Below are 24,648 nucleotides of genomic sequence, written 5' to 3'. Positions count from 1 at the left end.
AACTGCTTTTGGTTTACCGACAGAGCAATTTGTTTTTCCATACGATTTTCCATACGACTATCCATAGATGAGAAGTTTGAAACTTTAAACCTTCTCGTTGACATCTGAAAAGCCGGTTCCGTGGAGAGGTTTTCTATTTTCTCTACAACTATTTATAAATATAATAACATTCTGATGTTTGTTATATTTCTAGATATCTCTCTAACAACAAACTGGAACAACTCCCCTCAGCTTTATTCAACAACAACACGCGCTTACAATATCTGTAAGTAGTACGTGAGTTCCATGCAGTATGTCTGAAGGTGACTTAGGTGATATTAATTGCCAGTTTAATGTTTATGTTTGTATAGATATATTAATAACAACGAATTGGAACATCTCCACTCATCTTCGTTTAGCAACAACGCGCGCCTACTTCATCTGTAAGTAGTACGTGCAGCTTTTTACAGTAGTTTCTGATGGTGACTTATGCTTATTACCTGTTTATTTCCTGCAGGAGCCTTGTTAATAACAAGTTGGTACGCCTTCCGTTATATTTACTCAGTAACAACACGAAATTAGAGTCTCTGTGAGTATATCATGCGCCAAGTAATACTATAACGAAATTAGAGTCTCTGTAAGTATATCATGCGACAAGTCATAATATACCGAATGCTCTGTAAGTATATCATGCGCCAAGTCATACTATACAGAATGCTCTGTAAGTATATCATGCGCCAAGTCATACTATACCGAATGCTCTGTAAGTATATCATGCGCCAAGCCATACTATACCGAATGCTCTGTATGTATATCATGCGCCAAGTCATACTATACCGAATGCTCTGTAAGTTATCATGCGCCAAGTCATACTATACCGAATGCTCTGTAAGTATATCATGCGCCAAGTCATACTATACCGAATGCTCTGTAAGTATATCATGCGCAAAGTCATACTATACCGAATGCTCTGTAAGTATATCATGCGACAAGTCATACTATACCGAATGCTTTGTAAGTATATCATGCGCCAAGTCATACTATACCGAATGCTCTGTAAATATATCATGCGCCATGTCATACTATACCGAATGCTCTGTAAGTATATCATGCGCCAAGTCATACTATACCGATTGCTCTGTAAATATATCATGCGCCAAGCCATACTATACCGAATGCTCTGTAAGTATATCATGCGCCAAGTCATACTATACCGAATGCTCTGTAAGTATATCATGCGCCAAGTCATACTATACCGAATGCTCTGTAAGTATATCATGCGCCAAGTCATACTATACCGATTGCTCTGTAAGTATATCATGCGTCAAGTCATACTATACCGATTGCTCTGTAAGTATATCATGCGCCAAGTGATACTATACCGAATGCTCTGTAAGTATATCATGTGTCAAGCCATACTATACCGAATGCATAGTTTTAGGAATAGGCGTGGGGTGCGAAGGCTCATTCAAACAAACAAACAAACCTCCCCAGCTAAGTGGTCATATTTGGTCTAACCCAAAAATTAACGGTTACAACTGGTGGTAGAACCTAAAAGATAGCTGTTACTGTATTGTTTGCCTTACTATTTCAGCTACTTGGATTTCAACAAGTTATCTTTTCTTCCTGATGGACTTCTACACATGAACCACGCCTTGACAAGCATGTGAGTATTTCTTTGGCCGTATGAATAGAATTAACCTTATTCTAAATTTGCTTTCTCGTAATTATTTAGGTCAAAACTAAAGCTATTAGCATGCTTTCGCCTTCCATATCAAATTCCCCCAAAATCAGGTTTTAGTGTGTGGGTAGTTCAATTTTGCTAAATATATATTATTCGCTCAAATGCCACAGCAAATATGTATTTCATCGGGAGGGTGACTCGTGCTTTGCTTGACAGTTATACGATAATTCGGTCCGCCACCTTGCCTTAACACTGCTCAATTGTGTGCATAATGTACTGTATTTTAAACATTTTATGCCCATCTTCTAGATCAATTGCGTACAACCAACTTGAATATCTTCAAAACGACACATTCTTTTACAATGCCGATCTCCAAATAATGTAAGTATTTTCACACTAAAGCAATTGAGCTCCACACTTAGTATCAGTCACAAATGAAAATAAGCTATAATTACAAAGGAACCCACCTATTATTATTATTATTAGCTTAAATGTACTAATTTCTAAAAACTAATCGATTTTCGTAAAAAATCTGTATAAGAAGTTAGGTCGCCACAGATTCTATATTGAACCCATTGACTCCTGGCTATTTTTTTTAGCTGAATTCCCATTAAAAAAAATAGACCAAAACAGGTACCCCCCGATATTTTGATATTTTTACAGCCCATCAAATTCAATCACCACGGCACCTAGTCAGCGCTATCCAAACTTTCCAACAGTGCTTTGCGGTCCCATTTTACTCCATCGTTGCTGTGCTTATTCGGGCACAAGTTGATGGTTGCTTGTATTTTTCATCAAAAATACAGCTATGAGCATAGTGGGAGAGTGCCTTAGGACATCCTTAAGTCTATTTGGGGTATAATTGAGTGCTGTGATTATAGATATGTGCAAGCAAAGGTGGATTCATGATGATTTTTTCTTGTTTGGCTCTGACTGGATGAGAAAATTATTATCTAATGAATCACCACACCTCTCCTAAATGCTGTCTTTTCTGAAACCAAATTGATTCGAAAATTGTTTACACTGCTATTCTGGCTCTGTATGACCTGGAATTGATTTGTTTGGCTTTGAAGTGAACTTATAAAAAACCGTCTGACTTTGGGGAGAGGAGTGTTAATTGGCCCTACCAATTTTTCAACTGATGTCTCAGAATCCTTTGCAATCTCTTATGTCAACAAGTGGTTTCACAAGCCTTTAAAGAGTGGAAATTGTGTTTTGAGGGCATCGAAATGGACCTGGATGATCAGAATAAAGGTATCTATTTTTGAGAGGGTTGGCTCTGCTGTTTTTCCTTGTTCGATTTGAAATTTTTGAAAGAACCCGAGCTATTATTTAGCTAAAAAAAAGAAGTTGATATCACCTTTTTATATGGATGCATACCTTTAAGATTATTTATCACTTAGACTAATGCCTGTGTATCTTCATCTTCGTGTGTCTATTTTGCATTTATGATTTTTTTTGGTCGTGAATAATTCTCAAAGCCGGTACAGGCCGGTTGAGGGGTTAATGTCTGCAATATGTTCAACCAATCTAGGGAACTTCCTTCTCATTTCTCGTAAACATAGATGGCCATTCAATTACACTCTTTCTATTTAATAAGAACGAGAACTGAGATTTCACCAAATTTGCTAAGAGAATGCCGATTCGATAGCAGCAAAATATTTTTTTTGTCTGATGTGTTTTTAAAAAATGCAGAATCAAATTGTTTTTATAATAACAACCTTTAATATTATTACCATTGATCGTTTGTAGAATTATCTTCAATATATTCGTCAAATACAATTGATGAAAAAGAACGTCCCAGCCGCAACTGAAAATTAGACTTTCTTATGAAAAAAAGAGTGTATATTTGTATATATTTGTTTGGCATGTTTTGCATTCCCAGAAATAAGAGACAACATGGCCGCCACGCATGCGTAATAGTGCACATACAATGTCAAAATGGCTGCCATTTGCTATAAGGTGGTCAAAATCGGCGCTTTCGTATTCACGCGAGCCCGCAAAAACCAGCGGTTATCCATCCAAAAAACACTCGGAATTAAAAATGGCGGCAAAGGCTGTCCGAAGGAGTTTTGTCAAAATTATTGGATTTAGAAAGGAAAACAACTAATAGTGGAAGATAAAAAACTAAGCAGCAAAAAATTGAGCTTCTATGACAAGCTTGAGTCTCTCTGAAGAAATAATTTTGTCAGGGTTCGAGAAGAGCGACGCATATTTTCTTACCAATTTGTTGTCAAGGTTGCAATGTGATTGTGTTTCTTTAGGAACGAAAATTGAGGCCCAATAGGACAGATCCCCGAGAAAGGAGTCTCTGGAAGATTTCCTTAGAAGGATAAAGTCTGTGAGCATGTCGAATTATTTTGTTTTTATTCTATCGTTTTTTAAAGCATTTATGCTCTGTTGACTATAGCTTCAATTTTTACCAAAAGGTCCATTGTGATATTTGTAATAGAATACCTGTTATTTATTAAATAATGTGTCTTACATGATGTTTTTTTGCAAATTGATCTACATGTAACTGTTTTCCAAACATCGGTACTGTATATTTCAAACCCCCCTTAACATATTTTAATAACAACCTTGCACGCATCACTCCCCTTGAACAATTTATAAAATGCTAAATTCCTATCTCAAGCATCTCATTATGACTGGGCAAGAAAGTAATTTTTATCTTGCCTGTATATTTTCTCTAAAAAGTATATTCCTATATTCCTAGTATTAGAATTGTCTTTTAAATCCACTTACTCTTTTGTAGCTTGAAGCAGCATAAAAATCCTTGATACATGAGTCTACCTTTTTCATGAAATCCTTCCAAGCTACTTGGCTTGTACTGGTGTATTTCATTAACAACTGTACAAGAGTTTAGAATTTCGATATTTTGCTTGCTATTACTGACTAAGTACTTAGAGAAATTTTCCTTCTTATTAGATGTGAAATGGGCTTATTTGAAGCGTCATGTCATGTTTTTTCGTCATGTCTGGCTGGATCCATTTGGTGGGGCCAATACAATTTGTAACTACATATATTGCTGTAATAAACTTAGGTATTTTTAATCTCGTTAAAAATCCATTCTAAAGATGAGGAGAGCAGGGTCCTAGCTCTCCTAAAACTCCCTCAATCAGTCAACAGAAAAAGTGTTAATGCGGGCTCCGCTTTTAGGCAGTGCCTAAATCTATATATTATTCTTATAGATATCTGGCTGGAAATCGTCTAACACACCTACCAAATGCGATCTTCAGGAACTGCCGACGCCTAGTTGAAATGTAACCTTGCACGATTATTTACCTTAATGATGTTGTTTTCAATGATGCTATTCTTGTCAATTACAATGTTTCTTTTTTCAGAATATTCGAGAATAACTTGATTACAAGCTTACCGGAGAATTTAACTGATGGCTTAAATAGCCTACAAATTATGTAAGTGCAGATGAAAAATTTCATTTCATGGATGTACCAGTCTTATTCCTCGATAATATGCTTTTTTTTCAGAAGTTTCCCCAGGAACAAACTAAGCAAAGTGCCAAGTAAAATTTTTCAAAACAAGCCAAGCCTTAAAATTGTGTAAGTTTGTTACCATGAAAGGGTTGCAACTGGCAATTAATATTCTGTCACAAAATACCGTTAAAAAATAATGTGAATTAAGTAAAATAGACTTACTTTTTTAGGTTCCTGGGAATGAATAATCTCTCGAGTATTCAGATGAGTGGTAGCAGAAGTATTAAGTTGCTGTAAGTACAAGTACCTACGAATAAGCACTCAGAACATCGTTAAGTACATTTTCAGCCTTGAAATGCTCCAAAAACATAGAACGGCCTTGCCGAAACTAAAAATTATACGTTCTTTTAAAAAAATGAGTGCAGTTCAATATTTATCTTTATTATTATTAATTCATTAACTCCTTTAAGTATACAGATCTTGTCAAATTGTTTACTTTTATAAAAAGCACATCTCTTAGAGTGGTTGAGATTTTATTTGATAGGGTGATCCATTAGCATGAGACACCTAATAAGGGATAGCTAAATCGAAAAAGATCACTGCATAGACCATGGAAGTACGAGCAAAATTTGTTGAGAATTTGCGACTGTTGATGATAATTTATTGATTATTTCAGGTCGTAAACACTTTAGATTCGGCTGTTATACAGCGACAAAATGATTTTTCACATGTTTTGAATGTACTGTAGGCTGATTCACCAGAACCAACTTGTGTCGCTTGACCGCTCAATGATAAGGTCATTTGGATGGAATCTAGAAGCCTTGTGAGTACTCTTATGGACTTTTTTATGTCTTAGCAAAGCGATAAAAAAACCTTCCCTACTGTTGACCCTTGGCTTCCACATACAGATTTTTTGTTTACAAATAACTAAACATAAAAACAGGGAACCCAGTGTACATCCAGGTAAAGAGTAGACTGAGTCGTAGTTTTTCGCAAGCTCTCGCGCAAGTCGTCGTCATTCACATTCACACTTCATTGAGTTAGGACCTCTGAAACTGCCAAAAGAAAACATAGCAAAAAGTAAAGCCGCGCGACAAACTACGACAACTGTAAAATACAAGAGATTGTTAAAGAACTGTCAGGCATATTCGGGAAAGTGTTTGGAGTCAATTCTCTACAAACACAAGAGCGAAACTTGTCATTGAGAAATCAAACACAACGCGCGTTAGTTTGAATTGAAAAATAAAATTCAAATCAGCGTGCGCGCGCTCATTTGAAATGGCGTCAGTCAGGTGCGCGCGAATAAATAACACATTTTCAAAATTCATCACTTCGAAACCTATCTTATCCCCCTAATTTTTCGTTTTGTTATAACAAAAGGCTAATAAATAGACTGTGTTTACTTCAATGATGTGTTATTGACCAATCATGAGCTCTACTATAGCTTTCTTGCCTCTCTCTACGGAGCTCTGCACTGAGTGAAGTCAAATGACCAATGACAGCTTTTCCCTTTTATAGTGCGCGTTCATGTTTAAGGGTGTTGGGACATTTTTCTGAGGGCCGTTGCTAGGAAAACTTCAAGACGTTATAAATCCACCAAAAATTTGTGCACAACATAAAAATTCTATAATCTTAGCTGTTGAAGTAACTGCAATGATAAATATAGCTTTATAACATTATTCAAGAGGGTGCTTACAAAGTGACGCAGGCGTTTTCGATTCTTCCAAATATTAAAATTTTTTTGCACAATTTTAATTTTAATTTTTCTTTTAATTTTTAAAATTTTGGAAAATCAATACGTAGTTTTGTAGACGGCAGTTAGGTGAATATTCATTGCCTAAAAAATCACGATCAATCCTGGTTACAAATTCGAATGTTGTCAAAGAATTTTGTTATCTCTCGCTTTTGTTCTCTCGCTATTAAAAAGTAAAATATGCATTTAAACAACTCTTTTCTTGCACAAATAAGAACTTCAGATTGCTATGTAGGTGCTTTAAGTGTAAAATCATACTCGCCTATTTTTGTTTTACAGTATTTGCTGTTTTATTATGTTTTTCTCGCAAGTTTCGGCGTTTTTTTCGAAGCTAGGAATGTCGCGCGCGCGTTAATTGTTCTCCCGCCATTCGATTTTCCCGAAAGTGAAGTGAAGTTCCCGGATAATCGCGCGCGCCTAACAACCGAATCGCTAAGTGACAAGAAATGTCCCAACACCCTTAAACGGACGAGGAAGGAGTACCATCAAAACAGGTAAAGCCAAACATCACGGGTCGCCGAGCAACCTCAAAAGTAGTAGCCCCATTCCCCCTATACCAGGGGAATGCTAGTAATGTTAAAATTTCTCATGTAGATGGGCATCCTACAACAACATCGAGGAAATACCTGATTATACATTCATAAACTCTCTCTACTTTCGATATCTGTAAGTATGGAAAATGTTGACCCAGCTTGATATGTCTTTTTTCATATATTCATGTCTCTTTATACAATGTTAACTTACTTAAATGACTATTTTCATCAAGTGTACTCAGCAACAACAAAATTCGAAGAATAACGACTGCTACATTCTATGGAGCCTATTCACTACAAGTTCTGTAAGAATTACTTGCAAATTTTAGACAATATTTTAAAATTGGTGTTATTATATAAAAATTGTTTTAGATAATACGATCGAACATATCCATGTATCTTTGTATTTATAGGTATTTGTCGCACAATCCTATTAATTATATTGCTGATCGAGCACTGCCGATGGGGTTGAGACACTTGTGAGTATAACATTTTTCGGATGGTGATTTACTGGCAGCGGCATAGCCAGGATTTTTAACAGGAGGGGGCCCAAAAAGCATTTTCTACCGTATTTGAGATAATGTCCCATACATTTACTGTATTTTGGCTGCTGGAAGGGGGGGAGGGCTGGGCGAACCCCCTGGCTGGTTTTATTTCCAGGAATGTTTTCAGGAGGGCCCCCAGCCAAGAGTCTTGGGAAAAAACCATGGCGACGGGCGAGCTTAGAATTGACTTGATTAAAATTGATCAGTGATCTGTTGTCATGACCTGGGAAAAATGTCATATTGTCCTACGGGGTAATCGGTTTGGGAAATGTCAATTTCTCAATAGAACAGGCCAGAAGCTGCCGTAAAATAAAGAAGAAAACTGTTTATAACTCATTTTAGCGCCCTCTGATTGGCTCTCGCGTGAGGTGAGGGAGCCAGATACCGGACCGCTCACCTCCAAGACTGGGAATAATGTCGACGACCGACAGACGACAAATAATAATTAAATAAAAATAATCCTTTTATGACAGAATTTTTTTTTGCCTGATTTGTTAGAGTTAAGTTCTTATTGATATATTATTGATGTCTAACATTTTCTTGCTGCAAAATGGCTTGTGTATATTCAACAATACAAGATGTTTTCCGGACATAAACGATTGAATAATGCGTATGACGGTTTGATTCAGGGTTTTATTCAATCAGAGATATAACATAGACTATTGCGACCTTCAAGTTGCAAATAATGTCACAGACCTCTTCATAGTTCTTTAGCGCTAACAGCGTGTTGAACTAGATTTTGAAAGTCGCTTTTCTCTGTGATGTTTAACTGGCAACACGCTCAGCCGATTCGAGTCCGCGAAAGGAAAATGAAAAGAAGGGGGAATCTTGATCTAGCCACCGAAATCAAGGTTCGCCGTGATTGGACGATTTCGGGGACGCGAAATCCGGACTCATTTTAGTAGAGGTTGATGTGGAGCAAAGTAAACGATCGACACAGAAAGCTCTTCGCAGGAGGGTAAAGAGAAAACGGCCCATCATCAATTTGAATTAAATTATTTCAGATAATTGTTGGTCAAAATTCAAAGAATGTAATCTTTGTTTTTTTATGATTACAAAGCATTGTCAAAGCGAAAAAAAAAAAGTTTGGTATTATCCACGAAAATGTAAGGTAAACAAAGTTCGTAATTATTTGGCAAAAGTTAATAAATATTAGACTTAGCGGGATTAAAAACATGAATGAATTATTCACTGAAATTTTTATCTTTGTTTTCATTTTACAGATATCTGCTCGAAACACATTTGAAGATTATTAGTTGCAGGATGGCATGGCTTCCATTTTTTAGTCTGACGTTGTAAGTGCTACATACTATTTAGCATTGTGACGTAAGAGGGAAACTTAAGGCTGTTTCTTTTTTCTTTGCAGCGACACTCTAAAAGAAAGCCCACCCGAGCCGATAACAAACATGTTATATATGGATATGTCAAGCCGTAATAGGCTGTACCAAGGATTTGAAAGCGCGGGCTTCAAATGCAATAGAACGGCCCTTTCCTGCACTCCGTGTATGATTGGGTATGACCTGACATACGGAGACGGCCATCAGTTCCACTGCCGAGAATGCCCTGCAGGTAAGTCACAATAAATTAATAAAAAGGATGGAGTATCCTCCATCCCCCATAAATGTTTCTTTGAATTTAGTAAATGCACAGTTAGCGGGAGACGACTTTTATTTATGAATAATTCACGGAAGACAACATCTCAACAACATCATTTGAGTACAAGTTAAAATGTAAAGGACTCAAAACAAACTTACGAGAGCCCTTCTGAAAAACGTAAAAAAATGAGATCAAGAAACGAACAATTTAATAAGATGGTGGAAGCTTTCAGGCCATGTAGAGCTTTTAATACCTTTGTTGCTACAGTGATGCTAATAGTTTATGAAGGAAATTGCATCGACATTGTATTCACAGGAGGGTTCTACCAGGACTCGTTAGCATTTTATGGTGATCGTCATGGGTATGGTAATGGCTGTCAGCTGTGTCCAAACGGAACATTTGTAAGCTTGAAGGTCGCCCCGGGAACATCCGAGAGGGACTGTCTACCATGCCCTGAAGGTTTGATATTATTAACTACATTAAAATCACAAAGAAATGTTTGTCAAGTTAGTATATCATAAAACACCAAAACTTCAAAGATTTGGGAAGCAAGTAGAAAACGAGAACAAAAAACAAGGAGAAACTATCATAAACTGACAGTTTTCTTTTTCCAGGCACAAAAAACGACGATTTTGCTGGGTTCAGAGCATGCATATGCCAGTCAAACTATTACCGTCTAGACCGGTTTGACGAGTGTCTTCCATGTCCTGAATTTGGTGCGGTCTGTTTCAACGAATCTATGACTTTACAAAATGGTTATTTCTGGAGCTGGAGATCAAACGCGGAAAAGGAGCAATACATCAACTTCACGAGTCAGCTTCAAATCTTCAACAACACGTACTCAAGAAATTTGTCCACATTTAATGGATCTTTCCCTCAGCCACATCTGTGTCCGCGCGAAGAGTCGTGTCTAGGGGGAAATGTTAGAGGAACAGCAGGACGAGGACGCAAAGAGAGTCAAGAGAAAAAAGCGCGTCACCAAGTTCTAATCTTAACTAATTTTACTTACTACTGCATCGCACACACCTATTCAGATTAAGAGTATGTATTTGATTAGTGAATTTATCATGTGTCGTTTCTCGAAGGGCATCATGGGTATTGAAAATAACATCTTAATTATTATAAAGAGATCTATAAAGAGAATTTGAATTTCATTTTCGTTTATGGGTTCATGCTGTAAGACAAAGCTGCTTTATGAGATGTCATTAATTTTGTTACTGATAAGCGCGTCACCAAGTTCTAATCTCAATTTAGTTTACTTATACTGCACCGCACAAACCTATTATAAAAGATTAAGCTTATGCATTCAATTAGTGAATTTATCAAGAAAAATACTTTGAGGCGAATGGAAAATGATACCCATTTAATGTATATATCAATTTTATGTAAATCAATCAATCAATCAATCAATCAGTCAGTCAGTCAATATAATAAAGTATGAGTAGGTTTTGAAGGGGTGACTTTTATAGCGAAATACTCGACCCATCCACTGATCGGCGGCCATCAGAAAGGAATCCCACAAAATGATATTTTCATATCATTTACAATCATATATAAATGCTTTAAAGGAGCCTTATGAGGGCGAGAAACCGTAAAGTCTGTTTCACGGATGGTAGGCATCAGAAACGGCTTGAACAGGAATTACTGCACGGTTATGAAGAATTTGTTGTAAAATAAAAAAAAATAATAATTGAAGACCATATTGCTATATATGTCCAAAAAGAATATAGTAGTCTGCGGTATCCCGAGTACCCCTAAATCCAAGATGGCAGCCGATTAACCGATGGATCTTTTTTTCCGCGATAAAACACAACTTACTGTCTTCGAGCAGACTAGAATGTCACATGACACGTGTAACTTGCCTTACTTCTGAAGAGAATAGATTTAACTAGTAGTACAATCCCGTTTCAGGTCATTATTGACCTTTTTGAAATTTTTATTCAGAAGTTGTTGCACATATAATCTTATTGCACATTGTTATATACTCAATATTAACATACCTCGACGGACAAAACCTCTACAATTGTCATGAATAATGAAAAAAAAAACTCTTGTCCCTTTTGCATTATGTCCAGGAAAACTTAAGTTTTTTTAACAACTTCTGTTCTTTACCTATATACCTTGAAATAAACCAAACATCTTTCTGTCTAAACGTTTACTATTGATTTTACCTAGCTTTTTGTATTGTATGTTGGCAAGGCAGATATATGGGTGTTGAGTACTTTAGATAACCCCAATAGACTGATGGGGCGATTGTTCTTTTTCCCGAGCAAAAAAGGGCTTAGAAAAAAAAAATTAAGGCCTAAAAGGGTGTAATTTAAGGGTGAAAAGTCGAAAGGCCATCCATTATGTTATAACCTCCCACATCAATTTCCGCGCGGATCCCCAAGATCCATACCTCATTCATCCCTCAGCCTCATAGTAAAGTAAAGGAACACAAAGCAAAATCCCTAGTATTGTTCTTTGTCTAAAAGGTTGTTCCAACGCCCTACGTATGGGGGCTCCGCGTAGGATCCGCCACAAACAATAAGCTATACGTTTCATTTCAGATAAAGAATGGGAATCTTTTCCTTCTTGATTTTTACACCTGACTGCTTTGTGATGCAATCGGTGATTGCATCATGATCCGTGATGCCGATGGCTGCACGGTTGTCCCGTTTTAGCTCTCCTGGAGGGATGGAAACCGTTTTATCTTTGCCTCTTTTCTATAATAAGATACAGTAATATAAAAGTATATTACCAGTGAGTATTTATGAGCAATATTAATATTTCTGAAAACAAAGACAATATATTTATCCAAACAAAAAGGTATGGCATACAACTAAACAGGCCTTACGCAAGGTTTTCCTTTTGTTCTTCCTCGATGACCTCCTCATCTGATCGCATGTGTACGGTCAGGGTTGTACTTCGGTCCAACGGGTACTTGGGCGAGCCTCGTCTGGGGGAGTCCTGTATAAGAGATAACGAATGAAAACAGTGGGTTAGCATTAGTCAGTCTAAGGTTGCTTTCCCGGTCCAACGGTTACTTGGGCTAGCCATGTCTAAAAGTCCTGTATGATAGATAATAAATAAGAACATTGGGGTGGTATTGGTCGGTTTAACGTTTCTTTCCCGGACTAACGTGCATTTAGGTAGGGCAGGTCTAGAGAGGAATCAAAATGAGAACAGTGGACTGGTGTTATGTGGTCAAAGACGCTAGAACAAAGGGTACGAGTTGACAGAGCCATAAATAGGGAACTCCTGTACAATAGATAAGAACAGTATGCTGGCATTTGGCGGTTAGGTTAGTTCTCTGAACCAACGGGCACGCCTAGGGAATTGACTGGTATTATGCGTCATGTATAACATATAACGGATAAGAACAAGGGTGTATCCCGGAAGCCTTGTACATGATTCATTTTAATCTCGTCCTTGGTATTGCCTGCGCAGTCTTGCGACCAATCAGATTAATCCATGCGGTTCAGGAAGTTCAATGACAGCTTACGTTTGTGTCCTGATTGATCCCTCCTAACAGGCCGGCCACACTTGATTTCTATTAAAAAATATTAACACCTATAATCAGGTTTGTCTTTCGCGAACTCACAAAATGGTGGCAATCATCCCAGAAAGGGAAATAAATAATTATCAACAGTTTTATCACCTTTATTTTCTTTGCTGTTGCGACATATACCCATGCCCTGGGAAATAACCCAAAATATTAATAAAGAGGAGCCAAGCAATGATGACAAGCCATGTGACATGTAAATGATCATACGACATACTTTCTGGCCGCAGTTCTCACTCGGTTGGTCACTTCACGAGTTCGGAGGGTCACTCCAAATATGTCTTCGTGGTAACGTCCAGAGCTCTGTTATAACAAAAATGAAAGAATGATAATAAATAGTAGTCCTCCTACGGCTTCAATATATGATTTTGATTTGCGAACCTTCAAGTTGTCAATAAATTCTTGAGCTTCTTGCTGTGTCATCGCGGCATATTCCTCAAGTAATTTCTAAAATGCACAAAGATTATCATAACAATTGAAAAACATTCTAGATCGCAAACGCCGTCAAGACGACAGCGGTCATCGGTCTTGATCGCTGAGTGGATTGTCTAACCTGGATTGTTCTGCAGACGTCTGCTGCCATGGAAACATCACCGCAAGTGTACAAATGTGCACCTTGACCCACGAGCTTGTCGATGATGGCATCTGCGTCTTCCTTTAACAAGTCTTGTACGTATTGCTATGGCAAAAATATTATCCTCACCAATGTGCAAGGCACCCCTTACAATACGTAGGGTGGTGGTGATGATGGTGGTTGTGATGATGATGATGATCATGATGATGATGATGATGGTGGTGGTGATGATGGTGGTGAGTATGATGGTGGTTGTGATGATGATAATGATGGTGGTGGTGGTGATGATGGTGGTGGTGATGATGATGATGATGATGATAATGATGATAGTGGTGGTGGTGATGATAGTGGTGGTTGTGATAATGATAGTATTGGTTGTGATGATGGTGGTGATAGTGGTTGTTGTGGAATGTGGAATTTCTAAGAAGATCCTATCAACTCCTTAAATATGGCGCATAAGATTGGGCCTTTAATTAACGACTTACATTACATAAAGTTTCAAAAGTTGGTTCAATTGATAAAAAGCATAATTCTAAAAATGTGGCTGTCGAATGTTTAGGATCCTTCCTGAATCCACCACTCATTTGAAATCAATTTGAAATGTTATGTAAACTTTTATCAGCTTTTCTCTCCACATTGTTTTCTCATAGAAAATAGCTAAACTCATCTTTTTTCACAATAGCTACCTTCACAATGTTTGCTCATAACTACGTATGCTTATTTTTCTATACATTGTTTGGTCTAAGCTGTATGCATAGTATGCATATTTCCACCCTTCGCATTGTTTGCCCACAGCTAGGTATACGTGTTTACCTTTACATGTCCAGGTTCACGAGAGAGCGCAGTGCGCACTGCTGCAAGAGCACCATCCTGGTGTGCCGTCTTGGTCTCTTCCTGATAAATGTCATCTAGAGTCGAGCAACGACACCCAAAGTACAACACCATGTCTCCCCAACCACTCCCCTCCTTAACTGCCGAGCTTAAACTTGCTGAGTCACCGTTGGTAGTCACGGGTGCTGCGTCACGTGGCTTAGGGACCGGGCTTGGTTTTTTAACGATGTCGTACTGCCGCTGCTGCCAGAAACTTCTAAAGGGAGCAATCCCAGTACCAGGCCCTACCATGATAATGGGGAGGCTACCGTCATCAGGGAGATGGAATGAATGCGCCCTGTGATGAAACAATGGACGTCACTTGAATATGCTGCTTAGATAAAACGAGAAAGAAGACACAAGCCTGGAGCGTAGAAGAAGGGTGCGCATTTCTCATTGAAACATCCACAAATGTATACTGCATGTACTGTGCAAATCCCTTTCGAGCACAAAAAGTTTACTATTTTTCATTGAAGTACCCTTAAAATTTACAGCTATGCAATACTGCGGAAATTCCTTTTAAACTAAAAAAAAGTGTGTCATTTCTTACTGATGTGTTGTTAGATTACACAACAGTGGTTTACTTTGATATCTATAACACTACCGGTCTCTACAACACTTGGTTGTTGTCCTAAGGATATAAAATAGAACAAACTTACTTTCTAACAAAGCAGGGTACAATATCTCCTGGTTTCAAGCCGTTGAACCAAGTTGAGCACACTCCGTAATGTACTGGACCTTTCCCCTCTGTAAACACAGAATCGTGTTTTAGTAACAAAGAAAACAAGAAAATGATAATTTATTTACCGTGATTCAGCTCATAATGATCCTTACCTCGTTTATTGTACTGCACGACAGCAACAGTCAGGTGCACTTCGTTTGGGGAAAAGTCTTGCGAAGAGGAGATCGAGTAGAAACGCTAAATGGAATAATCAATAAGAGCACATATAAATAGCTGTTTTACTACTGACTACTACTTGTTTTTGTTGTTGTTGTTTTTGCTGCTACTGATGTTATTAGCAATGGCGATGGTGCTGTTTATCATTGTTATTGTGGTGGACAATAACGGTTGAAATAGTTTTTGTGGAAGTAGTGGTCATGGTAATTTGTTGATAATACTTATAGTGGTGATAATGACAGTGGTGGTGATGGTGCTGTATGTGGTGGTGGTGGTGGTAATAAGGTGGCGATGGTGGTGCCTGTTGTGCAGGCGGTGGTACTGGCGTGATGGTGATGATGATGATGGTGGTGGTGAAGATGGCGCTGCTGTTGGTGTTGGTGACGATGGATGATGATAATGATGATGGGGGTGTTGGAAATGGTGATGATGATGATGATGATGATGATGGTGTTGGTGGTGGTGATGATAATAATCACGATATCATCGTGGTTCTGGGAACGATGGTTGTGTTGACAGTTGTAATGTGAAATTCCTGTGATGGATAATTGAGGGAAGATAAGACATATGACAATGGTTGCATACAGAGATGTTCTTACCGGTTGAAGAAGAGGAAGCTGGGTCAGGAGCATTTCGGCTTCGACGTTGACGGACGGGAATTCTTCCAGAACCTCTACAATGTTGGATTGTTTCTCATACTTCCAATCATCGTAGTGGTTATCCCCCTGTGGTTTAGCATTGAGATCGATATATGAAGGATCATTTTTTAGTTATTTTACCATATCACTACAATTTTGGCCTTCAACCTAAAGGTGCCACGTCTATTAAGAAAGGAACAAAACGCTCCCATAAAACGTGCAAGAAAATCTTGACGTCTGGAAATTCTATATTATCGGATTTCTAGATGACTTGCAGCCAGCACGAGGTGTCTTATCATCAGGTGATATCTCAAGGTGTCCTATCATCAAATGATGCTTTTTGCAGTGAAGGGAGACAAAGACAGGTTTCGCCTCAAAGGTGATCGACCGTCATTGCTTCGTTTCAAAGATGAACCGTCTTCTTATCATCCTTTTTCGTGTCACTCTTTCCATTTGAAGTCAATTGAAGTCTGTTCCGGACTGGTGCGACACAGTCCTACTCTACAATATTTCGTTCTACGTTTGCATTTGCCTTATCCTTAATGTCCCTTTTGATCCTAAATAACGATTTTACATTATTTGTTAGTTTTACCTTTCCCAGTGTTTCGAGTGCTTCTCTATCCTTTGGATTTGTAGCCTAAAAACAACATTAAAAAGATAACAAAATTTTACTTGACAATTTGACATGTTACAACACCTCTTCATACTAGCTCACCGTAAAAATAACACTAGTAAACAGGCTTGATTTTAAGGTTGACCATTCAACCATTTGATGTAATTGGGTTTATGGCAAGTTCGCACAGTCATGTGTTTATATAGGCGCCGACGGGCTTTTTCTCTTTCCTGATTTTACACATTTTTTCCCCAACATCTGCATCAAAACGCCCTTCCCCCTTTATCGGTAAAATACTCATAATTTTCTTATTTGGAATAACTGCAAGCTCACTGTCATTTTTAAGGTGGCCGTAACAGGGAGGCTTCCTAAACTCTATGACTTGTATTCTGAACATAAAAAATGTGACTGTGAAAACGCAATGTTGTAACCATCTTTAGTCGATTGAGAAGGTTTTAAATAACATATTATTTCGCGGTACCAGACTTCAAAAACAGCAATTTTTTTCATGTTAATAGGGACATACCAAAGAGGCAAGACTTTTCAGGATCTGCGGCGTAGGTGTCCCAGCGATATCGATAAATCTCGAGAACGCTTCTCTTACTGTTGTCGGTGTAGGTAGACGGTCTACAGGCGTCCATTTCTTCGTCTTCCCGAATGGCCCTGAAAGGATAACCAGCTTCAAACCCAGAAAAATATCAATACATAACATTAAATTTTCCCTTTTATGTAGTACCTTAACAAAAAATGAAATATAATAAATCAAATTCAAATGAATACTATTTGATATACTTAAAAAGGGCGAAAATCAAACACCAAGACGATATGCTAAAGTGAAGATAAGATTTTTACAATGCCACGCGCGTTACAGTGGCCACCTTGACAGTTTCAGGAAGTTAGCCAATAAGGTTTCGACAAATGGCGTGACAAGAAAATGCTTCAGTGTACAGAAAACAATCAATGAAGTTTAAGTTAATGAGCATTAAGTGTAGTTCTCGCATCAGGTTTGGCAAGCTTTATCAAAATGATGTCTTGGTAACCACGCTTGGCTTCTCGCACTCTACTCTTACCCGAGGTCTCTTGGCAGACCTCTAACTTGATTGGCTGGTCTGGATCTGGCGCCTCGCACAATCTATCGATAAGACTCTGTACCAGTTCCCTGCGATTACAGGGGAAGACGGAAAGATGGTCTCCCGGGTTATAATGGAACTCGGCCGCTGGACTGGTGTCCAGCTTGAGAAGTATGGTAGATCGGCTGGAAGAGAGTTTGATAATGTGGCATTGGCTATGAGAATACATACCTATTTCCAAAAACACTGCTACTGCAAAATGTATACGGCAAATGGTGAATGGCATATACAAGTCCGCAGGTGTTTATGAGTACTAATTATTCGCAAACTTAGAGGTAGTCAAGGGATGTCAGGGCCAGACATTGGTGGCCTTAAATGGATTATTGTATGATCCATCCATATTCTCCTACATTCGGAGAAAATGTAATTTGTTGTAGAAGAATGGTATATTGATGACTTTCATTTATTCCCAGGAGGCAAAATGAACAAAATTAAGGAAAGGTAGGCTGTTGAATGGACAATAGAAATCTATCCCTGGGAATGGGAGTAAGTACGCAGCTGCTTTGTCTCCTATTATCTTTGTTCTACAAAGGAGTCTTTTGTCTCTATTCTACTCGTTTTTTGTGTCGAGGTGCGGATATTGTTCATTTGCCCAATCAAATTGCAGCTTGTAAGAGCTGCGTACTGACCCAGGAATGGAGGAGGCTTTGCTTATGATGTCACAGGAAAATCAAGAATAAAGGTATCTTTCAAGCTCTACCTTCCGCAAACTGTATAAACAACTGAAAACACACACAGTTCATGCCTTTGCTTGCCTTACCTTATCTATAGAATAACAGGAGAAGTATGAAAAAAGAATCAGAATATAACCTTCTCATTACCTCGAGTCGGCTGATTGTAGTTTTTTCACGGATTTGACTTTAGCGCCAACGATAGGCTTGTTATTGACAGACGCGATACCTAAAGAAATCAGCGTCATAATATTATACAAACATACAATTATATACATTTTATTATATATAAATACACATTAAAGTGATCACTCTGATTACAATGATGTGTCAAAATTTTTCCGTGGACCACGGCTTATCTGACAATCCATCCGTTATTACATGAAAGCCAGCCTGAAAAATCAGACTTGAACCTTAGCGTGAATCTTAACATAAACCTTCGCGTGGCTTATGCGCAAACGAGACCCGAATACGCAGCCCAAAATGGCTGCATACGTTACGGAGAATCTCATAATTTTATATTATTTATAGCCTGACGCTTTCTACACGTATGATGTGGGGATATGAGTGGGGTTAGGGACGAGGAATCGCCCCCTCTCCATCTCCTTGCCTCATTGTCAAGGTTGACGTATTTGATTCCTGCTCACTTCGTAATACCGTGTAACCAGTGCCTTATTAATTTATTCATTTATTTGAGAGCACGGCACGCTGCGATTTGTCCTTACTTTTGCACACATCTTGCAGCTCCTCCTTAACACTAGTAAAGCGGTATTTCCCAGGGGACCAGCCACTGGACAGAGTGTTCAAGGACTCGTCTGCTTCGGCGACGTTCACCATCTCTCCTACGCAAAACGTGTCGCACGCAGCCTGTACAGAAAATACAACTCATGTAGCCTTTAACGCAAAGTTATAGTTTGAGCGTTGTTAATGATACAATCCACCATAATGAAGTGCAGTAAAATTTGCACGCAAAAAACATTATTCAAGCTTTCGCGCTTAAAATACCTCTCTAAATCAGGGAAAGGCTCTGTCAGTTAATCCGGATGAATGAAAATTATGAATTATGACTTAACTCCATTAAAAAAAATGGGAATCAAATCAACCTTCTTTCAGCTGGGATGCTGAATTGCGAGAGCGCAGATATAACGTGGTCAAGTCGAAGGCACAACAGGCAGCCACCGTAATACTCGTGTCTGACCACGGTATATGGCTGAGATCAAAAGTGTTGGTTTTTGACTCGTGTCTGACCGCGGTATATGGCTGAGATCAAAAGTGTTGGTTTTGTTGGTTTTTGACTCATGTCTGACCACGGTATATGGCTGATATCAAAAGTGTTGGTTCGTTTTGTTGGTTTTTGACTCATGTCTGACCACGGTATATGGCTGAGATCAAAAGTGTTGGTTTTGTTGGTTTTTGACTCATGTCTGACCACGGTATATGGCTGAGATCAAAAGTGTTGGTTCGTTTTGTTGGTTGTTGACTCATGTCTGACCACGGTATATGGCTGAGATCAAAAGTGTAGGTTTTGAGTAGGAAGGAAAACCGGAGAAAAATCCTTGGAGCAAAGGCTAGAACTAACTCAACTAACGTCAGAACCGGGAATAGTCGTGGGAAGTACAGGGACAAGAGAACGACGCTCTTCCAAAGGTGCCACCTAAGTTCCCAACCTATCATAAAGCGGCCACCTATGCGGCCAAATCGTCTAGAATTAAAAAAAACCAATTACTAAAGTGCCAAAGTATAACTACGGCCTAATAGAGGTACCAATAGAGGCATAAACACGTGGAAGAAAGAAGATCGAGAAAAGCATAGTTTAGGGGTGAGCCTTGCAAAAAGTATTGGACTCACCTTAAAGACTTGTTTAGCCCACGTTTTGAATGATTCCTCCTGCCCTGCCAGTTCGTCACCCTCGCCACATTTGTGAATCTGTTCGGCTCCGAGCTCCTGGATAATTTTATCCAGCGACCGCGCAAACGCACAGAAATTGGGATATGCTCGTGAACCCAGCCCGAACACTGCGTACCTGAAGGAGAATCATTTAAGATTAGTTTATACGAAAAAGATTGCACCTATTGACAAGGCATCACGCAGGCATGGTTTCATATGTTAAAATAATTTTTGAATGAGCAAATAATATAGAAAAATCCAAGCTAAAATTACTCTGCATCTCGATACGTATACTACAACAAAACAAAATGTTCAATTTTCAAGGGATGAAATGATGATACTGAAATACTTATGTTAAAAAAGGATAGGCCTTTTAAAATGAGGTAAAAAGAGTAATGAAGATAAGACCCATGGAATCGAAACAAAACCTTAAGCTTGCAAGAGGCTGTTCGTCGTCCTTTATGCATAGCCCTCGCTCTTTTTCTTTCTGCATCAGCAAGTTGCTAACAGCTTGGATCTTGCGCGTAGAAGCCCCTCTAAAACGCATTTATGTATTTATAATTATGTATATTAATTGTTTAAATAAACAACATCAGCCAGCACGGACAATCAGGTCGCGTCTCGAGCACATCCAAGAACCATGGGCACTACTTTAAAATGATGTTAGAGAAATAAAAATCACTACTATGCAGCATATGGACTATGTTTTAGCATGGGGTTTTCTTTTCAAAGCCTCCCTTGCCCCCAACCCCTCGCTTAAACACTACAAAAGTAATCCCCCCCTGACTATTAAAAGCAATAGATAATATCAGCCTAAGGAAGCCGCAACCAATAACTGCGCTAAGGATTTCATTGTTATTATAAAAATAGTAATGCTGATGATAATAAATAAAATTGCAATGACTTACTGACTGCTTGGATGGCGGAGCTCATAGAGATATCGAGCGAATGACTAGAAAATGAAATACAAACTCTACTGTAATCATATGAATATACCCCTACGAGACGATCGAGAGCTTAGCCAGTTAGCAATGATAACGGTTATAGAAACAGATATGTAGCAGGCCTTAAAATATCAATTGGTCATTTCCTTTTGAAAATAATAAAAGATAATTTAATATAATAATTTAAAAATATTTAGGAAGCTTCTTATTGTGACTACATGTCTGACTAAACGAACATAGGTTATTAGATTAGTAGGGATTAGCGCAAACGACTTGAACGACGTTTGGAAAAAAAAAACATTAAAATGTTTGAGACAGTCCATTTCACGTCTGGACTTATATAATTAACAATTATAGCATTTCCATTGGGGTGGATAGTGGCGAAATATCTACCGAGAGCCGAAGGAAATGGCAATTTTCTTTTCGGAAACAATTGCAAATCGGCTGTTACACCCGCCATTTTGCTATTTCGGGGCGCAGTTAAATATCCACCTCCTAGGACGTGTATATTGCATTTATCCCGAGTTTCTCAACCAATCTAATCGCTTGTTCTTTGGAGGTTCCCGAGTTTTATATACTAAATAACCATATATTTTCTAGAACTCTGATCTTCGATGATTCGCTGCTGACTGGCTGAATCCAAAGGGTTTATGGTACTAACCTCTCCGTTCTCCGGCGGGTCTCCGTTGCCGAAAGTACTGGTGACAATAAGAATAAGCTGCTCGTTTTCCATTTCTGGGTGGGGATATTCGTCCATCCGCATGACCTGTACATAAGCAACATCCATGGAAAGTAGGTTTTATAAACCGGACAAAAAAGAACAAAGTGTACAATGATGATTATGGTGACGAAGATTATGGAAATCATCATCATAATACATTTAATGACAGTGATTTAAAAAAATATGATGTTGATTACTACGATCGCTTGCGTAAAGATATTACTGGTAACCTAAAAACTGCATGTCAAAAATAGCAAGGATAGAGACGTACAACCCAAAAAAGTATCAGACCCTGAATTCTCTACAGAAAGAATACCTGCCTTTTTAACCTTTTTTAAAAATGCAAGTTTACGACGACGGAGGAGCTGTGCATTATCGCCAATTAAAAAAAGGAAAAATTACTAGATACATCTACTAATAACCCTACTAAATCTACTAATAACTTTCTACTTCAATGGAGAATATCATCTTTCTAAGGTGTGAAAAAATATTGCCCGCACCCCAACATGACCGCCATGTTTCCACAGCATCGTAAGAAAAGACATTTTTATTTAAAAAATGCAGAGGAATCCATTCCCCCGTCATGCTAAATTCCCCTCCCCTCCCCCTTGTGTTGAATCCTCACCTTTGGGTCGAATGCGTGAAGGAAGAGGTCCGCTAGCATTCTTGCGTAACTCTCAGACTTGCCCGTTTCAGTGGCGTACAGTATGATTGCCTTAGTGCGTTTTGCCATAGCTTTACCCATCAGGTTGGCAGAGAATTTCACAGCCCTGAAAAGAAAAAAAAGGTTCCAGTTCTTTTGAGTTTATATTAGATGACATTATCTAATGAAAGTCTGGTTTTCTTACTTGGCAACCTCCTTGAAGGAAAGCTTTTTTCTGTCGGAATTCGACTCTGCAGTTGTTATTTTGTAATGCTTCCATGGGTCATCCTGTTGCATAAAAAAGGTAAGAATCTCTACTGTCTACCTCGTATACTTTCAAAACTGTCGCATTAGCCCGATGTGCGGCCAATCCCAGTGTAAAAATCACTTACTTGGTATTCGTAGCTTGGTTTCAACATGTAATTTAACATTTCCTGGAAATTAGAAAATAATAATTAAGATAAAAAAAACTAAGTTAGACTAGTTAAACAGGTAAAACTAGACTAGCTAAACTAGTAAATTCCGATTCAAAATTCCATTATAACCAGATCCGATATCATCTAACCAGACTTGAAATTAAATTCTGCTGACAAAAGTATGTTTCTAGTAGGCTGAGCTGTTTGAGGGTTTAGTAGTTTTATCAGAGATAGTGTAAATTTTCTCTACCTGATGAAACACAGGGGACACAGAACCCGACAGTGGCGGCACGACCCATACCCAGTCCCCTGGACATCCACCGCGCAGTTTTGTCTGAAGGTAAAAAAAGTAACAAATAAAAAACTATGTCGTAACACAAACGCCACATTTTGTGGCTTTCCTCTGCTTAAGCCTGGTTAACGATTGATGTTTGATTGACAGGATATAGAAGGTGGGTGAATTGACAAAGAAAAGAAACACGAAAAGAACATTAATTGCCAACTTACCTCATTCTCAAAATGCTTCATGAAAGTCTCGGACGCAGTGTGATGATCGGTAATAGTAACTCCAGCTTCCTATGGCACGAAAAAACAAAACAGGAACGCATCAGTACTCGGTTGACTGTGTCCGTATAGCTGTCCTTGCACTATTAATCACTTGCCTGGAAACTGTAGAGAACGGCCACGTTGATTTCCACGCAGGAAATGTCTTTCCAAAGCGATGCGTTACTCTTAGTGTCCAAGCCCAACTTTTTGGCTACAGGCTATGAAGAAAAAAATGGTTAAAAAGGTGTGAAAATGATGCACGTTATCTGTGCGAAATGAAAATTACTTTTTTTGCGATAATAGTCGAGTTTCTGTGATATCCTGGAATATCTCAGAAAATCGCAATAAATCCAAATAAAGAAAAAAAGGTGCGAGATCACACTTTGTGAAATTCAAAGATATCTTTGAATATCGCAACGACGCAAAAGACATGAATAGCTCGTTTGCGATGTTCTACGATTTTCCATGATATCCTATTAGGCGAGTTTATTCCAGCTTGAGAAAAGAAACTAGTGCAAAAGAATTTGATACGCATGGGTCGACCTTTGGATATTCTGCGATTTTTTTTTTTCAACATTTAAAATTAACCGGTTAAAAATTATCCGAATTTGAAGCACTGTTAAGTTATGCATGACATTTCTAAAACGCATAGTTTTAAAACGGCTTATAAAACAAAAGAAATAAAACAAAAACAGAAAAAGCAATAAACAACATTTGACAAATTAAATGAATAAAACCCTAAAAATATATATACAGTGGAACCCCGGACACCCTCGGGACTTTCATAAGTGTCCTTATTATCGGGGTGTCCGTATTAAGCGGGCTTTGTTTTGTTTTACTTCACAGTTAAACGACTTCGTCTTCTGGAAGAGGCGACTTGAAATAAGAAGTCACGTGACTTCTTAGTTCAAGTGTAATTTTTCAAAAAGTATCATAAATTGCACGAGCCCGTAGGGCGAATTTGAGACTCTATTTAAATCACACCAGCGCAATTACGAATCGTATGATCACTTATAAATAACACACAAA

The 24,648-nt window shown here is 38.3% G+C and overlaps 2 protein-coding genes across 7 annotated transcripts in view; one reads left to right on the top strand and one right to left on the bottom strand.

Moving 5' to 3' along the window:
- The first annotated feature begins 16 nt into the window (after positions 1-16).
- On the top strand, positions 17-11,672 carry LOC5511085 (leucine-rich repeat-containing protein 70). 2 transcript variants are annotated; one of them, XM_048726453.1, is made up of 17 exons: positions 17-265; positions 351-422; positions 497-568; positions 1,574-1,645; positions 1,973-2,044; positions 4,855-4,926; positions 5,008-5,079; positions 5,155-5,223; positions 5,328-5,390; positions 5,846-5,920; positions 7,445-7,516; positions 7,617-7,688; positions 7,797-7,862; positions 9,152-9,223; positions 9,295-9,497; positions 9,840-9,983; positions 10,139-11,672. In XM_048726453.1, exons 4-17 carry the CDS (start codon positions 1,623-1,625, stop codon positions 10,561-10,563), a joined length of 1,500 nt encoding a protein of 499 aa, XP_048582410.1. In that variant the 5' UTR covers positions 17-265; positions 351-422; positions 497-568; positions 1,574-1,622; the 3' UTR covers positions 10,564-11,672. The 2 variants fall into 2 exon arrangements, with proteins under 2 accessions (XP_048582410.1, XP_032236184.1); XM_032380293.2 differs by having other exon boundaries at positions 5,152-5,223.
- LOC5511062 (nitric oxide synthase, brain) overlaps positions 11,425-24,648 on the bottom strand; it is a 31,930-nt gene continuing 18,706 nt past the window's right edge. For 4 of the 5 annotated variants that reach the window (XM_032380291.2, XM_032380290.2, XM_032380289.2 and 1 more), the window contains exons 11-36: positions 23,736-23,837; positions 23,581-23,649; positions 23,324-23,407; positions 23,050-23,091; positions 22,863-22,945; positions 22,640-22,784; positions 21,955-22,059; positions 21,258-21,301; positions 20,778-20,885; positions 20,311-20,485; positions 19,188-19,329; positions 18,613-18,691; positions 17,732-17,916; positions 17,188-17,324; positions 16,641-16,685; positions 16,010-16,135; positions 15,347-15,431; positions 15,172-15,259; positions 14,456-14,810; positions 13,622-13,747; positions 13,450-13,515; positions 13,286-13,371; positions 13,165-13,201; positions 13,009-13,056; positions 12,361-12,473; positions 11,425-12,229 (exon numbers count right to left, since the gene is read on the bottom strand). In XM_032380291.2, coding sequence (XP_032236182.1) covers positions 12,184-12,229; positions 12,361-12,473; positions 13,009-13,056; positions 13,165-13,201; positions 13,286-13,371; positions 13,450-13,515; positions 13,622-13,747; positions 14,456-14,810; positions 15,172-15,259; positions 15,347-15,431; positions 16,010-16,135; positions 16,641-16,685; positions 17,188-17,324; positions 17,732-17,916; positions 18,613-18,691; positions 19,188-19,329; positions 20,311-20,485; positions 20,778-20,885; positions 21,258-21,301; positions 21,955-22,059; positions 22,640-22,784; positions 22,863-22,945; positions 23,050-23,091; positions 23,324-23,407; positions 23,581-23,649; positions 23,736-23,837 — 2,721 coding nt within the window. In that variant the 3' untranslated portion in view covers positions 11,425-12,183. The remainder of the gene's footprint in view (positions 12,230-12,360; positions 12,474-13,008; positions 13,057-13,164; positions 13,202-13,285; positions 13,372-13,449; positions 13,516-13,621; positions 13,748-14,455; positions 14,811-15,171; positions 15,260-15,346; positions 15,432-16,009; positions 16,136-16,640; positions 16,686-17,187; positions 17,325-17,731; positions 17,917-18,612; positions 18,692-19,187; positions 19,330-20,310; positions 20,486-20,777; positions 20,886-21,257; positions 21,302-21,954; positions 22,060-22,639; positions 22,785-22,862; positions 22,946-23,049; positions 23,092-23,323; positions 23,408-23,580; positions 23,650-23,735; positions 23,838-24,648) is intronic. The other variant, XM_032380292.2, reaches the window with a different exon arrangement.

The sequence above is a fragment of the Nematostella vectensis genome, chromosome 4, assembly GCF_932526225.1.
Source record: "Nematostella vectensis chromosome 4, jaNemVect1.1, whole genome shotgun sequence".
NCBI lineage: Eukaryota > Metazoa > Cnidaria > Anthozoa > Actiniaria > Edwardsiidae > Nematostella > Nematostella vectensis.
The sequence above is the reverse complement of the archived record's forward strand: the minus strand, read 5'-3'. Positions and strand labels throughout refer to the sequence as shown.